At 43.6% G+C, this 17,478-nt stretch overlaps 3 protein-coding genes across 3 annotated transcripts in view; all 3 read left to right on the top strand.

Moving 5' to 3' along the window:
• The first annotated feature begins 4,584 nt into the window (after positions 1–4,584).
• On the top strand, positions 4,585–9,286 carry LOC147136969 (uncharacterized). The gene is made up of 3 exons (XM_086049998.1): positions 4,585–4,957; positions 6,280–7,184; positions 9,089–9,286. The coding sequence occupies exons 1-3, from the start codon at positions 4,585–4,587 to the stop codon at positions 9,284–9,286; spliced, it is 1,476 nt and encodes a 491-aa protein (XP_085906124.1).
• A 686-nt stretch (positions 9,287–9,972) lies between these two features.
• Positions 9,973–14,674, top strand: LOC147136970 (uncharacterized). The gene is made up of 3 exons (XM_086049999.1): positions 9,973–10,345; positions 11,668–12,572; positions 14,477–14,674. The coding sequence occupies exons 1-3, from the start codon at positions 9,973–9,975 to the stop codon at positions 14,672–14,674; spliced, it is 1,476 nt and encodes a 491-aa protein (XP_085906125.1).
• Positions 14,675–15,360: 686 nt separating this feature from the next.
• LOC147136971 (uncharacterized) overlaps positions 15,361–17,478 on the top strand; it is a 9,008-nt gene continuing 6,890 nt past the window's right edge. Inside the window, exons 1-2 of the mRNA XM_086050000.1 lie at positions 15,361–15,733; positions 17,056–17,478. The exon at positions 17,056–17,478 is cut by the window's right edge and continues 482 nt beyond it. Of these exons, the coding sequence (XP_085906126.1) occupies positions 15,361–15,733; positions 17,056–17,478 (796 nt within the window). The remainder of the gene's footprint in view (positions 15,734–17,055) is intronic.

Raw genomic sequence — 17,478 nt, forward strand, 5'->3', positions numbered from 1 at the left:
TAACCCTAACCCTAACCCTAACCCTAACCCTAACCCTAACCCTAACCCTAACCCTAACCCTAACCCTAACCCTAACCCTAACCCTAACCCTAACCCTAACCCTAACCCTAACCCTAACCCTAACCCTAACCCTAACCCTAACCCTAACCCTAACCCTAACCCTAACCCTAACCCTAACCCTAACCCTAACCCTAACCCTAACCCTAACCCTAACCCTAACCCTAACCCTAACCCTAACCCTAACCCTAACCCTAACCCTAACCCTAACCCTAACCCTAACCCTAACCCTAACCCTAACCCTAACCCTAACCCTAACCCTAACCCTAACCCTAACCCTAACCCTAACCCTAACCCTAACCCTAACCCTAACCCTAACCCTAACCCTAACCCTAACCCTAACCCTAACCCTAACCCTAACCCTAACCCTAACCCTAACCCTAACCCTAACCCTAACCCTAACCCTAACCCTAACCCTAACCCTAACCCTAACCCTAACCCTAACCCTAACCCTAACCCTAACCCTAACCCTAACCCTAACCCTAACCCTAACCCTAACCCTAACCCTAACCCTAACCCTAACCCTAACCCTAACCCTAACCCTAACCCTAACCCTAACCCTAACCCTAACCCTAACCCTAACCCTAACCCTAACCCTAACCCTAACCCTAACCCTAACCCTAACCCTAACCCTAACCCTAACCCTAACCCTAACCCTAACCCTAACCCTAACCCTAACCCTAACCCTAACCCTAACCCTAACCCTAACCCTAACCCTAACCCTAACCCTAACCCTAACCCTAACCCTAACCCTAACCCTAACCCTAACCCTAACCCTAACCCTAACCCTAACCCTAACCCTAACCCTAACCCTAACCCTAACCCTAACCCTAACCCTAACCCTAACCCTAACCCTAACCCTAACCCTAACCCTAACCCTAACCCTAACCCTAACCCTAACCCTAACCCTAACCCTAACCCTAACCCTAACCCTAACCCTAACCCTAACCCTAACCCTAACCCTAACCCTAACCCTAACCCTAACCCTAACCCTAACCCTAACCCTAACCCTAACCCTAACCCTAACCCTAACCCTAACCCTAACCCTAACCCTAACCCTAACCCTAACCCTAACCCTAACCCTAACCCTAACCCTAACCCTAACCCTAACCCTAACCCTAACCCTAACCCTAACCCTAACCCTAACCCTAACCCTAACCCTAACCCTAACCCTAACCCTAACCCTAACCCTAACCCTAACCCTAACCCTAACCCTAACCCTAACCCTAACCCTAACCCTAACCCTAACCCTAACCCTAACCCTAACCCTAACCCTAACCCTAACCCTAACCCTAACCCTAACCCTAACCCTAACCCTAACCCTAACCCTAACCCTAACCCTAACCCTAACCCTAACCCTAACCCTAACCCTAACCCTAACCCTAACCCTAACCCTAACCCTAACCCTAACCCTAACCCTAACCCTAACCCTAACCCTAACCCTAACCCTAACCCTAACCCTAACCCTAACCCTAACCCTAACCCTAACCCTAACCCTAACCCTAACCCTAACCCTAACCCTAACCCTAACCCTAACCCTAACCCTAACCCTAACCCTAACCCTAACCCTAACCCTAACCCTAACCCTAACCCTAACCCTAACCCTAACCCTAACCCTAACCCTAACCCTAACCCTAACCCTAACCCTAACCCTAACCCTAACCCTAACCCTAACCCTAACCCTAACCCTAACCCTAACCCTAACCCTAACCCTAACCCTAACCCTAACCCTAACCCTAACCCTAACCCTAACCCTAACCCTAACCCTAACCCTAACCCTAACCCTAACCCTAACCCTAACCCTAACCCTAACCCTAACCCTAACCCTAACCCTAACCCTAACCCTAACCCTAACCCTAACCCTAACCCTAACCCTAACCCTAACCCTAACCCTAACCCTAACCCTAACCCTAACCCTAACCCTAACCCTAACCCTAACCCTAACCCTAACCCTAACCCTAACCCTAACCCTAACCCTAACCCTAACCCTAACCCTAACCCTAACCCTAACCCTAACCCTAACCCTAACCCTAACCCTAACCCTAACCCTAACCCTAACCCTAACCCTAACCCTAACCCTAACCCTAACCCTAACCCTAACCCTAACCCTAACCCTAACCCTAACCCTAACCCTAACCCTAACCCTAACCCTAACCCTAACCCTAACCCTAACCCTAACCCTAACCCTAACCCTAACCCTAACCCTAACCCTAACCCTAACCCTAACCCCTAACCCCTAACCCTAACCCTAACCCTAACCCTAACCCTAACCCTAACCCTAACCCTAACCCTAACCCTAACCCTAACCCTAACCCTAACCCTAACCCTAACCCTAACCCTAACCCTAACCCTAACCCTAACCCTAACCCTAACCCTAACCCTAACCCTAACCCTAACCCTAACCCTAACCCTAACCCTAACCCTAACCCTAACCCTAACCCTAACCCTAACCCTAACCCTAACCCTAACCCTAACCCTAACCCTAACCCTAACCCTAACCCTAACCCTAACCCTAACCCTAACCCTAACCCTAACCCCTAACCCTAACCCTAACCCTAACCCTAACCCTAACCCTAACCCTAACCCTAACCCTAACCCTAACCCCTAACCCTAACCCTAACCCTAACCCTAACCCACAACCCTATCCCCCACCCAATCATCATAAACTCAACCAATAAAATCTGCTCAAAAAGTTCCGCCAAAGACCTGAAACCCCACCCCCCCTAAAAAATAATATTGAAAAGTCATTAATAAATATAAAAATCTTAATAAATAAATCAATTACCTTATCTAAATATCAGTTGATTGCTGAATTAACAAATGCAGTAAAATATAATACGCATACTTAGAAAAATAAAGTCATTATCATATATACACATAATACTAACCATTCATATAATCATATTACAATTATAAAATCCTAGTTGGAAACAAAGAGTTAAAAAGATGTTTTGGTTTTACAAAGCATGAGGGGAGGGACTTATTTTACAAAGCATGAGGGGAGGGATTTATTTAGTTGCACAGCAACTTAGGTTCATTCTTGCTCTGACTCGCTGAGGGACAACATCTCCTGATTGTTAGCAGAAGCCAAGACACCGAACAGACCTTTTCTTCTTTTCTTTTTTATGTTCTATTTGTGCCCATGCCTGAAGAAGACCTCAACAGGTCGAAACGTCGCGACGGGCACTTGTTAGAATTTACCATATAAATATATATATTTTTTTTGCCTTTTTTTCTTTTATCTCTAAAAAACAACCTAAAAAAATCAATCAAAAAAATTAAAAAAACTCAAAAAAACATCCAAAAAAATATATATCTTAGTCCATAAATTGTTAAATTCATATTATTAGGAACACAGACACACACAGACACACACACACGCATACACACACACACACACACCATACACACACACATTATTTAATTTAACCATTTGTACAATCTCTCATACATTATTAAAAACAACAACAAACCATAATGTATGATGACAACAACAATGGTTGGACCGTGGTTCGGTATGGCCGGCGTCGCCAACGCTACGGTCCACCCAGTCAGCAGCGAGGAGGTGACGCCCGACCACCCTGGCACCAGAGAGGGCGAGACTACTGGGGGATGGACCGTGCATTTCCCCCCTCCCGCTTAGGTGGAAGAGGAGGGGCTCCTGCCTTCTTTCCTAACCGGCCTGCGCCTCCCCTGGGTCCACGCCCTCGCCCAGACTGGACCGGGGCCCGGTTGGGTGTTCCACCTCGCTCCTATGCCTCAGTGGTCCAATCTGGACGCACAACCAATGCACGTTCTTCAGCTCAGGCCATACCTGCCAGCCCTGCATTTGCTAACCTGACACGACAGACCTACAAAGTCATAAAAACAGTACACCACCTGCAAAATGTGGCTCCAAAAGCAGATACCCCAGAACCCAAAATGATTGCTCGGATGGTTGACAATTTGTCCAACATGATTAAGCCAGCCTTTCCGAAGTCGGAGACCAAGGATCTAATTTTGGGTAACGCAAAAAACTGGGGTTACAACACACTGATAATTCTTGAACAACATTATAAAGAGGTTTTGGAGGACGCTTTGGAGATGATGTTCAAAGAGGGAATTTCAGACTGGAAGGAACCCTTTTTGGTAGCCACTAGATGGGCTCACAGAAATCTCCCACACATTAAACAAGAGGTCATAGACCATGCTCAAGCTTTGATCACATCAAGCGCGGAAGCCCACAAAACCCAAGACGGGGTTGCAACCACACAACTTGGAGATACACCCACAGCAATACCCATAGCAGGACAAACCGGACAGACACCAGACACAGTTCAACAGATCCCACCACCACATGAAAATACACTCAGTACTACACTCATACCAGTGCAGATTCCACCAGCACACGGAGAAATAACTACAAATTCTACCGTGAATCCAGACCCAAAGGCAATTCCAACCCCAAATCAAATTAACACACGTGTAATCACAGTGGACATACACCCAAACAACACCAAACAGACAACAACTACAACAGTGGGCACAATGACTGAACGAGCGTCTGACTGGTCACCATACCGGCCCGATGAAGTTGATCAGGAGGACACCCCTATACCGATCTCCACACCTCCACGTAGATCACCTAAGGAACAGAGATCTACTCGTTCACGTCAGAAGAGGGATGGTAGTGTGATTCCAGAGGACAGCTCTCTCTTGGATATCACAGTGATGGAGGAGACCCCCCTCATCGACTTGACCCCATTTACATCGCGTGACCTCAGTCTACAGGAAACGTTGTGGGAACTGGCTAAAGAAAACCCCATATCGCCAATTTCTTCGTCAGACTTGACCCCCCAAAAATCGTCTGACCCGGACGGTCCAGCAACATCATCCAACCAATCGGAGTTGCTAGCTATGGGTTGGTCACAGTCTACGCCCTCCGCATCCACAGCGGTTGTGATCACGCCAGAACTGGCTCCATGCAAAGTGCGGAAACACATTCATAGCAGACAAAAGATGTCTGAATGGACCTTGACAACCCTGAAAGAAAACATAATTTTAGGTGACTCCAATTTGGCAAGAATCCCACCTTACCATAATCAAAATGTCCAAATAGAGAGCTATCCCGGGGCGAATTTCCGTCACGCGGCAGCAATCCTCTCTAAAACTAAACATTTGACGTTGGTTAAGAATGTGGTACTGGCCTTTGGGATCAATTGTAGAGGACAAAAAATCAGAGAGACCACAATGAAACAAGTCCAAGCAGCACTCCGTATAGCAAAAAAACAATTTCCCTCGGCCAAAATTTGGATCCCGCAACTGAACTTTTCTCGTCAATTACCGATGAAGGAACAGGTATCCCTGCGGCAGCTCAACACATACATTACGGCCAACACAAGACACATCTTGGCTATCCACGGATCGAATTTCACCACGGAGGCGGACAATGTCCATTGGTCTAAACCAACGGCTGCCGCCATCCTTAACCACTGGCTGACTCATTTAAACTTGTAAATTCCCTTACTCCCATAACAGAAGGGCCTGAGTTTGCAAGGTCTCCAGTGTTCAAGAATGTCGTGGTTTTAGCTAAGAATGTTAAACTGTCCACAGACCAATTGAGTCTCCTTAATAGAGGACTCAACTTTATACCCACAATAAACTTATTGACTAATCAGAAAATGCAAACGGAATTTGATATACAAAATTATCACCGTAGACTAATGCTGGCCTCCCACTTTAAATCCACAGGACGGGAGAAAGCTTTACCCTTCAGACCTCCCTCTGTATGGACACCGACAATTAGTTCATTACCAGAATCAATCAAATCATTAATTGAACAGGATAAGAAAAGTTTTCATAAACATTTTAGACCAAAACAAGAAAAACCAAATTTAACACAGCAGGAAGTCACAGCACTTCGGGAGCTGATTCATAATACGCAGATTGTTATAAAACCAGCGGATAAGGGCAGTGCCGTGGTGGTTCTTAGTCGAGAACAATACACAACAGAGGCTTATACACAACTCAACAATACGGCGTATTATCACAAACTTGATGCACCGATTTTTCCACAAACCATACAAGTGGTAAACAATATTTTAGATACTCTGTATGAGAAAAAATTCATCAATGGGCATCAAAGGAGGTATTTGAAAGGAGACACTGAACCACGAGCCCGTAGATTCTATATACTCCCTAAAATCCACAAGAGCCCAGAATCCTGGACGGTTCCTTTCGAAGTTCCCCCTGGCAGGCCGATCGTCTCGGACTGTAGTAGCGAAACATACCGAACAGCCGAATTTTTGGACCATTATTTGAATCCACTTTCCACCAAACATGATTCCTACATAAAAGATACTTGTCATTTCATTGAGAAAATTAGAGAATTTGAGATTCCAATGGAGTCCATTCTGTTCACAATTGATATAAATAATTTATATACAAATATAGATACCCCGTCAGGACTGACAGCAGTTAAAAAGATCTTTGATAGATACCCAGATTCCAAGCGACCGGATAAAGAACTGTTAAAACTATTGGAAATTAACTTAACAAGAAATGATTTCGAATTTGAAGAGAACTTCTATTTACAAGTAAAGGGCACGGCTATGGGTAAAAAATTTGCGCCGGCCTATGCCAATATCTTTATGGCTGACTGGGAAGAAGGGGTCCTTCCCAAATGCCCACAAAAACCACTTTATTTTCTCAGATATCTAGACGATATCTGGGGGATATGGACTGGATCACAGAAGGATCTGGAGGGGTTCTTCAAAATCCTCGATACACATGACCCTTCCATCAGAATAAAGACAACGGTGAACAAACAAAGTGTTGACTTTTTGGACACAACAACATTCAAAGGACCAAATTTCAAGGAAGACAAGATATTGGATGTCAAAGTTTATTTTAAGAACACGGATACACACGCACTTTTACATAGAGACAGCTTTCATCCTAAACACACATTCACGGGAATAATTAAATCACAACTCTTGCGTTTCAAGCGCATTTGTACGAGAGAGCAGGATTTCTGGGAAGCGGTGAGGATCCTCTTCAAGGCCCTTCGCGGTCGAGGATATGGCCGTACTTTCCTAAGAGCCTGCTTGAAAGGTTTTCAAATCCCCAAGGTCCCATTTGACAAAAGGGTGATTCCATTAATAACCACATTTTCCTCCAATAATTCGGCTCTAAACTTTCATCTAAAGACTAATTTTAAACAAATTGTGCTAAACACCAACCTTGGTAACACTCATCAATTGATTTCAGCCTACAGGAAAAACAAAAACCTGCAGGACATATTGGTTACGGCGAGACTAAAACCCTTACGGCAAAAGAAACCAAAACGGAGACAACCATCCTACTTTTCTGGATTAAAATTTGTACGTAATCAAACTAATAAAATGATCTTTCAAATTTCACAAAATTTTGACACCAGTACAACTAATTGCATATATCTTATAATGTGCAAAATCTGTCATTTACAGTATGTGGGGGAAACAAAAAACTCAATCTCGACCAGAATGGCACAACATCGCTACAACATTAAACATAAAATAAACTCACATACAACCCTGGTCAGGCACTTCCTGTCCCATGGATTAGATGCCCTGAAGGTGGCAGGTCTAGAAGGTAACCGTTACTGGAAGAACCGGGACAGAAAAAGGGCGGAGACCAAATGGATATATCGTCTACACACCCTAGAGCCAACTGGATTAAATGACAAATATTATAGTTAAAAGTCCCAAATAATTTATATCCTTAAAATTTTGGTAAATACTTAGCTTCAAACTACCTCCCTAGTTCCCTATACCCCTTTCTAAACCCAACCACTATCCTACCCTGACCCCGTTTCCCAATTCCCAACTCTAATCCCAACCCTCACCCCATTTCCTGATCCATAACCCTAACCCTAACCCTAACCCTAACCCTAACCCTAACCCCCCTAACCCTAACCCTAACCCTAACCCTAACCCCTAACCCTAACCCTAACCCTAACCCTAACCCTAACCCCTAACCCTAACCCTAACCCTAACCCTAACCCACAACCCTATCCCCCACCCAATCATCATAAACTCAACCAATAAAATCTGCTCAAAAAGTTCCGCCAAAGACCTGAAACCCCACCCCCCCTAAAAAATAATATTGAAAAGTCATTAATAAATATAAAAATCTTAATAAATAAATCAATTACCTTATCTAAATATCAGTTGATTGCTGAATTAACAAATGCAGTAAAATATAATACGCATACTTAGAAAAATAAAGTCATTATCATATATACACATAATACTAACCATTCATATAATCATATTACAATTATAAAATCCTAGTTGGAAACAAAGAGTTAAAAAGATGTTTTGGTTTTACAAAGCATGAGGGGAGGGACTTATTTTACAAAGCATGAGGGGAGGGATTTATTTAGTTGCACAGCAACTTAGGTTCATTCTTGCTCTGACTCGCTGAGGGACAACATCTCCTGATTGTTAGCAGAAGCCAAGACACCGAACAGACCTTTTCTTCTTTTCTTTTTTATGTTCTATTTGTGCCCATGCCTGAAGAAGACCTCAACAGGTCGAAACGTCGCGACGGGCACTTGTTAGAATTTACCATATAAATATATATATTTTTTTTGCCTTTTTTTCTTTTATCTCTAAAAAACAACCTAAAAAAATCAATCAAAAAAATTAAAAAAACTCAAAAAAACATCCAAAAAAATATATATCTTAGTCCATAAATTGTTAAATTCATATTATTAGGAACACAGACACACACAGACACACACACACGCATACACACACACACACACACCATACACACACACATTATTTAATTTAACCATTTGTACAATCTCTCATACATTATTAAAAACAACAACAAACCATAATGTATGATGACAACAACAATGGTTGGACCGTGGTTCGGTATGGCCGGCGTCGCCAACGCTACGGTCCACCCAGTCAGCAGCGAGGAGGTGACGCCCGACCACCCTGGCACCAGAGAGGGCGAGACTACTGGGGGATGGACCGTGCATTTCCCCCCTCCCGCTTAGGTGGAAGAGGAGGGGCTCCTGCCTTCTTTCCTAACCGGCCTGCGCCTCCCCTGGGTCCACGCCCTCGCCCAGACTGGACCGGGGCCCGGTTGGGTGTTCCACCTCGCTCCTATGCCTCAGTGGTCCAATCTGGACGCACAACCAATGCACGTTCTTCAGCTCAGGCCATACCTGCCAGCCCTGCATTTGCTAACCTGACACGACAGACCTACAAAGTCATAAAAACAGTACACCACCTGCAAAATGTGGCTCCAAAAGCAGATACCCCAGAACCCAAAATGATTGCTCGGATGGTTGACAATTTGTCCAACATGATTAAGCCAGCCTTTCCGAAGTCGGAGACCAAGGATCTAATTTTGGGTAACGCAAAAAACTGGGGTTACAACACACTGATAATTCTTGAACAACATTATAAAGAGGTTTTGGAGGACGCTTTGGAGATGATGTTCAAAGAGGGAATTTCAGACTGGAAGGAACCCTTTTTGGTAGCCACTAGATGGGCTCACAGAAATCTCCCACACATTAAACAAGAGGTCATAGACCATGCTCAAGCTTTGATCACATCAAGCGCGGAAGCCCACAAAACCCAAGACGGGGTTGCAACCACACAACTTGGAGATACACCCACAGCAATACCCATAGCAGGACAAACCGGACAGACACCAGACACAGTTCAACAGATCCCACCACCACATGAAAATACACTCAGTACTACACTCATACCAGTGCAGATTCCACCAGCACACGGAGAAATAACTACAAATTCTACCGTGAATCCAGACCCAAAGGCAATTCCAACCCCAAATCAAATTAACACACGTGTAATCACAGTGGACATACACCCAAACAACACCAAACAGACAACAACTACAACAGTGGGCACAATGACTGAACGAGCGTCTGACTGGTCACCATACCGGCCCGATGAAGTTGATCAGGAGGACACCCCTATACCGATCTCCACACCTCCACGTAGATCACCTAAGGAACAGAGATCTACTCGTTCACGTCAGAAGAGGGATGGTAGTGTGATTCCAGAGGACAGCTCTCTCTTGGATATCACAGTGATGGAGGAGACCCCCCTCATCGACTTGACCCCATTTACATCGCGTGACCTCAGTCTACAGGAAACGTTGTGGGAACTGGCTAAAGAAAACCCCATATCGCCAATTTCTTCGTCAGACTTGACCCCCCAAAAATCGTCTGACCCGGACGGTCCAGCAACATCATCCAACCAATCGGAGTTGCTAGCTATGGGTTGGTCACAGTCTACGCCCTCCGCATCCACAGCGGTTGTGATCACGCCAGAACTGGCTCCATGCAAAGTGCGGAAACACATTCATAGCAGACAAAAGATGTCTGAATGGACCTTGACAACCCTGAAAGAAAACATAATTTTAGGTGACTCCAATTTGGCAAGAATCCCACCTTACCATAATCAAAATGTCCAAATAGAGAGCTATCCCGGGGCGAATTTCCGTCACGCGGCAGCAATCCTCTCTAAAACTAAACATTTGACGTTGGTTAAGAATGTGGTACTGGCCTTTGGGATCAATTGTAGAGGACAAAAAATCAGAGAGACCACAATGAAACAAGTCCAAGCAGCACTCCGTATAGCAAAAAAACAATTTCCCTCGGCCAAAATTTGGATCCCGCAACTGAACTTTTCTCGTCAATTACCGATGAAGGAACAGGTATCCCTGCGGCAGCTCAACACATACATTACGGCCAACACAAGACACATCTTGGCTATCCACGGATCGAATTTCACCACGGAGGCGGACAATGTCCATTGGTCTAAACCAACGGCTGCCGCCATCCTTAACCACTGGCTGACTCATTTAAACTTGTAAATTCCCTTACTCCCATAACAGAAGGGCCTGAGTTTGCAAGGTCTCCAGTGTTCAAGAATGTCGTGGTTTTAGCTAAGAATGTTAAACTGTCCACAGACCAATTGAGTCTCCTTAATAGAGGACTCAACTTTATACCCACAATAAACTTATTGACTAATCAGAAAATGCAAACGGAATTTGATATACAAAATTATCACCGTAGACTAATGCTGGCCTCCCACTTTAAATCCACAGGACGGGAGAAAGCTTTACCCTTCAGACCTCCCTCTGTATGGACACCGACAATTAGTTCATTACCAGAATCAATCAAATCATTAATTGAACAGGATAAGAAAAGTTTTCATAAACATTTTAGACCAAAACAAGAAAAACCAAATTTAACACAGCAGGAAGTCACAGCACTTCGGGAGCTGATTCATAATACGCAGATTGTTATAAAACCAGCGGATAAGGGCAGTGCCGTGGTGGTTCTTAGTCGAGAACAATACACAACAGAGGCTTATACACAACTCAACAATACGGCGTATTATCACAAACTTGATGCACCGATTTTTCCACAAACCATACAAGTGGTAAACAATATTTTAGATACTCTGTATGAGAAAAAATTCATCAATGGGCATCAAAGGAGGTATTTGAAAGGAGACACTGAACCACGAGCCCGTAGATTCTATATACTCCCTAAAATCCACAAGAGCCCAGAATCCTGGACGGTTCCTTTCGAAGTTCCCCCTGGCAGGCCGATCGTCTCGGACTGTAGTAGCGAAACATACCGAACAGCCGAATTTTTGGACCATTATTTGAATCCACTTTCCACCAAACATGATTCCTACATAAAAGATACTTGTCATTTCATTGAGAAAATTAGAGAATTTGAGATTCCAATGGAGTCCATTCTGTTCACAATTGATATAAATAATTTATATACAAATATAGATACCCCGTCAGGACTGACAGCAGTTAAAAAGATCTTTGATAGATACCCAGATTCCAAGCGACCGGATAAAGAACTGTTAAAACTATTGGAAATTAACTTAACAAGAAATGATTTCGAATTTGAAGAGAACTTCTATTTACAAGTAAAGGGCACGGCTATGGGTAAAAAATTTGCGCCGGCCTATGCCAATATCTTTATGGCTGACTGGGAAGAAGGGGTCCTTCCCAAATGCCCACAAAAACCACTTTATTTTCTCAGATATCTAGACGATATCTGGGGGATATGGACTGGATCACAGAAGGATCTGGAGGGGTTCTTCAAAATCCTCGATACACATGACCCTTCCATCAGAATAAAGACAACGGTGAACAAACAAAGTGTTGACTTTTTGGACACAACAACATTCAAAGGACCAAATTTCAAGGAAGACAAGATATTGGATGTCAAAGTTTATTTTAAGAACACGGATACACACGCACTTTTACATAGAGACAGCTTTCATCCTAAACACACATTCACGGGAATAATTAAATCACAACTCTTGCGTTTCAAGCGCATTTGTACGAGAGAGCAGGATTTCTGGGAAGCGGTGAGGATCCTCTTCAAGGCCCTTCGCGGTCGAGGATATGGCCGTACTTTCCTAAGAGCCTGCTTGAAAGGTTTTCAAATCCCCAAGGTCCCATTTGACAAAAGGGTGATTCCATTAATAACCACATTTTCCTCCAATAATTCGGCTCTAAACTTTCATCTAAAGACTAATTTTAAACAAATTGTGCTAAACACCAACCTTGGTAACACTCATCAATTGATTTCAGCCTACAGGAAAAACAAAAACCTGCAGGACATATTGGTTACGGCGAGACTAAAACCCTTACGGCAAAAGAAACCAAAACGGAGACAACCATCCTACTTTTCTGGATTAAAATTTGTACGTAATCAAACTAATAAAATGATCTTTCAAATTTCACAAAATTTTGACACCAGTACAACTAATTGCATATATCTTATAATGTGCAAAATCTGTCATTTACAGTATGTGGGGGAAACAAAAAACTCAATCTCGACCAGAATGGCACAACATCGCTACAACATTAAACATAAAATAAACTCACATACAACCCTGGTCAGGCACTTCCTGTCCCATGGATTAGATGCCCTGAAGGTGGCAGGTCTAGAAGGTAACCGTTACTGGAAGAACCGGGACAGAAAAAGGGCGGAGACCAAATGGATATATCGTCTACACACCCTAGAGCCAACTGGATTAAATGACAAATATTATAGTTAAAAGTCCCAAATAATTTATATCCTTAAAATTTTGGTAAATACTTAGCTTCAAACTACCTCCCTAGTTCCCTATACCCCTTTCTAAACCCAACCACTATCCTACCCTGACCCCGTTTCCCAATTCCCAACTCTAATCCCAACCCTCACCCCATTTCCTGATCCATAACCCTAACCCTAACCCTAACCCTAACCCTAACCCTAACCCCCCTAACCCTAACCCTAACCCTAACCCTAACCCCTAACCCTAACCCTAACCCTAACCCTAACCCTAACCCCTAACCCTAACCCTAACCCTAACCCTAACCCACAACCCTATCCCCCACCCAATCATCATAAACTCAACCAATAAAATCTGCTCAAAAAGTTCCGCCAAAGACCTGAAACCCCACCCCCCCTAAAAAATAATATTGAAAAGTCATTAATAAATATAAAAATCTTAATAAATAAATCAATTACCTTATCTAAATATCAGTTGATTGCTGAATTAACAAATGCAGTAAAATATAATACGCATACTTAGAAAAATAAAGTCATTATCATATATACACATAATACTAACCATTCATATAATCATATTACAATTATAAAATCCTAGTTGGAAACAAAGAGTTAAAAAGATGTTTTGGTTTTACAAAGCATGAGGGGAGGGACTTATTTTACAAAGCATGAGGGGAGGGATTTATTTAGTTGCACAGCAACTTAGGTTCATTCTTGCTCTGACTCGCTGAGGGACAACATCTCCTGATTGTTAGCAGAAGCCAAGACACCGAACAGACCTTTTCTTCTTTTCTTTTTTATGTTCTATTTGTGCCCATGCCTGAAGAAGACCTCAACAGGTCGAAACGTCGCGACGGGCACTTGTTAGAATTTACCATATAAATATATATATTTTTTTTGCCTTTTTTTCTTTTATCTCTAAAAAACAACCTAAAAAAATCAATCAAAAAAATTAAAAAAACTCAAAAAAACATCCAAAAAAATATATATCTTAGTCCATAAATTGTTAAATTCATATTATTAGGAACACAGACACACACAGACACACACACACGCATACACACACACACACACACCATACACACACACATTATTTAATTTAACCATTTGTACAATCTCTCATACATTATTAAAAACAACAACAAACCATAATGTATGATGACAACAACAATGGTTGGACCGTGGTTCGGTATGGCCGGCGTCGCCAACGCTACGGTCCACCCAGTCAGCAGCGAGGAGGTGACGCCCGACCACCCTGGCACCAGAGAGGGCGAGACTACTGGGGGATGGACCGTGCATTTCCCCCCTCCCGCTTAGGTGGAAGAGGAGGGGCTCCTGCCTTCTTTCCTAACCGGCCTGCGCCTCCCCTGGGTCCACGCCCTCGCCCAGACTGGACCGGGGCCCGGTTGGGTGTTCCACCTCGCTCCTATGCCTCAGTGGTCCAATCTGGACGCACAACCAATGCACGTTCTTCAGCTCAGGCCATACCTGCCAGCCCTGCATTTGCTAACCTGACACGACAGACCTACAAAGTCATAAAAACAGTACACCACCTGCAAAATGTGGCTCCAAAAGCAGATACCCCAGAACCCAAAATGATTGCTCGGATGGTTGACAATTTGTCCAACATGATTAAGCCAGCCTTTCCGAAGTCGGAGACCAAGGATCTAATTTTGGGTAACGCAAAAAACTGGGGTTACAACACACTGATAATTCTTGAACAACATTATAAAGAGGTTTTGGAGGACGCTTTGGAGATGATGTTCAAAGAGGGAATTTCAGACTGGAAGGAACCCTTTTTGGTAGCCACTAGATGGGCTCACAGAAATCTCCCACACATTAAACAAGAGGTCATAGACCATGCTCAAGCTTTGATCACATCAAGCGCGGAAGCCCACAAAACCCAAGACGGGGTTGCAACCACACAACTTGGAGATACACCCACAGCAATACCCATAGCAGGACAAACCGGACAGACACCAGACACAGTTCAACAGATCCCACCACCACATGAAAATACACTCAGTACTACACTCATACCAGTGCAGATTCCACCAGCACACGGAGAAATAACTACAAATTCTACCGTGAATCCAGACCCAAAGGCAATTCCAACCCCAAATCAAATTAACACACGTGTAATCACAGTGGACATACACCCAAACAACACCAAACAGACAACAACTACAACAGTGGGCACAATGACTGAACGAGCGTCTGACTGGTCACCATACCGGCCCGATGAAGTTGATCAGGAGGACACCCCTATACCGATCTCCACACCTCCACGTAGATCACCTAAGGAACAGAGATCTACTCGTTCACGTCAGAAGAGGGATGGTAGTGTGATTCCAGAGGACAGCTCTCTCTTGGATATCACAGTGATGGAGGAGACCCCCCTCATCGACTTGACCCCATTTACATCGCGTGACCTCAGTCTACAGGAAACGTTGTGGGAACTGGCTAAAGAAAACCCCATATCGCCAATTTCTTCGTCAGACTTGACCCCCCAAAAATCGTCTGACCCGGACGGTCCAGCAACATCATCCAACCAATCGGAGTTGCTAGCTATGGGTTGGTCACAGTCTACGCCCTCCGCATCCACAGCGGTTGTGATCACGCCAGAACTGGCTCCATGCAAAGTGCGGAAACACATTCATAGCAGACAAAAGATGTCTGAATGGACCTTGACAACCCTGAAAGAAAACATAATTTTAGGTGACTCCAATTTGGCAAGAATCCCACCTTACCATAATCAAAATGTCCAAATAGAGAGCTATCCCGGGGCGAATTTCCGTCACGCGGCAGCAATCCTCTCTAAAACTAAACATTTGACGTTGGTTAAGAATGTGGTACTGGCCTTTGGGATCAATTGTAGAGGACAAAAAATCAGAGAGACCACAATGAAACAAGTCCAAGCAGCACTCCGTATAGCAAAAAAACAATTTCCCTCGGCCAAAATTTGGATCCCGCAACTGAACTTTTCTCGTCAATTACCGATGAAGGAACAGGTATCCCTGCGGCAGCTCAACACATACATTACGGCCAACACAAGACACATCTTGGCTATCCACGGATCGAATTTCACCACGGAGGCGGACAATGTCCATTGGTCTAAACCAACGGCTGCCGCCATCCTTAACCACTGGCTGACTCATTTAAACTTGTAAATTCCCTTACTCCCATAACAGAAGGGCCTGAGTTTGCAAGGTCTCCAGTGTTCAAGAATGTCGTGGTTTTAGCTAAGAATGTTAAACTGTCCACAGACCAATTGAGTCTCCTTAATAGAGGACTCAACTTTATACCCACAATAAACTTATTGACTAATCAGAAAATGCAAACGGAATTTGATATACAAAATTATCACCGTAGACTAATGCTGGCCTCCCACTTTAAATCCACAGGACGGGAGAAAGCTTTACCCTTCAGACCTCCCTCTGTATGGACACCGACAATTAGTTCATTACCAGAATCAATCAAATCATTAATTGAACAGGATAAGAAAAGTTTTCATAAACATTTTAGACCAAAACAAGAAAAACCAAATTTAACACAGCAGGAAGTCACAGCACTTCGGGAGCTGATTCATAATACGCAGATTGTTATAAAACCAGCGGATAAGGGCAGTGCCGTGGTGGTTCTTAGTCGAGAACAATACACAACAGAGGCTTATACACAACTCAACAATACGGCGTATTATCACAAACTTGATGCACCGATTTTTCCACAAACCATACAAGTGGTAAACAATATTTTAGATACTCTGTATGAGAAAAAATTCATCAATGGGCATCAAAGGAGGTATTTGAAAGGAGACACTGAACCACGAGCCCGTAGATTCTATATACTCCCTAAAATCCACAAGAGCCCAGAATCCTGGACGGTTCCTTTCGAAGTTCCCCCTGGCAGGCCGATCGTCTCGGACTGTAGTAGCGAAACATACCGAACAGCCGAATTTTTGGACCATTATTTGAATCCACTTTCCACCAAACATGATTCCTACATAAAAGATACTTGTCATTTCATTGAGAAAATTAGAGAATTTGAGATTCCAATGGAGTCCATTCTGTTCACAATTGATATAAATAATTTATATACAAATATAGATACCCCGTCAGGACTGACAGCAGTTAAAAAGATCTTTGATAGATACCCAGATTCCAAGCGACCGGATAAAGAACTGTTAAAACTATTGGAAATTAACTTAACAAGAAATGATTTCGAATTTGAAGAGAACTTCTATTTACAAGTAAAGGGCACGGCTATGGGTAAAAAATTTGCGCCGGCCTATGCCAATATCTTTATGGCTGACTGGGAAG

Source organism: Filicampus tigris, chromosome 13 (genome assembly GCF_054856515.1).
Source record: "Filicampus tigris isolate MCC_2025a chromosome 13, RoL_Ftig_1.0, whole genome shotgun sequence".
In the NCBI taxonomy this organism is placed as follows: Eukaryota; Metazoa; Chordata; class Actinopteri; order Syngnathiformes; family Syngnathidae; genus Filicampus; species Filicampus tigris.

Coding starts and splice junctions, on each gene's coding strand:
- LOC147136969 (XM_086049998.1), top strand. CDS start 4,585: ATGACTGAACGAGCGTCTGACTGGTCACCATACCGGCCCGATGAAGTT. Junction 4,958..6,279: donor ATCGGAGTTGCTAGCTATGG/GTTGGTCACAGT, acceptor TTCCTTTCGAAG/TTCCCCCTGGCAGGCCGATC. Junction 7,185..9,088: donor AGGTCCCATTTGACAAAAGG/GTGATTCCATTA, acceptor CCTCCCGCTTAG/GTGGAAGAGGAGGGGCTCCT.
- LOC147136970 (XM_086049999.1), top strand. CDS start 9,973: ATGACTGAACGAGCGTCTGACTGGTCACCATACCGGCCCGATGAAGTT. Junction 10,346..11,667: donor ATCGGAGTTGCTAGCTATGG/GTTGGTCACAGT, acceptor TTCCTTTCGAAG/TTCCCCCTGGCAGGCCGATC. Junction 12,573..14,476: donor AGGTCCCATTTGACAAAAGG/GTGATTCCATTA, acceptor CCTCCCGCTTAG/GTGGAAGAGGAGGGGCTCCT.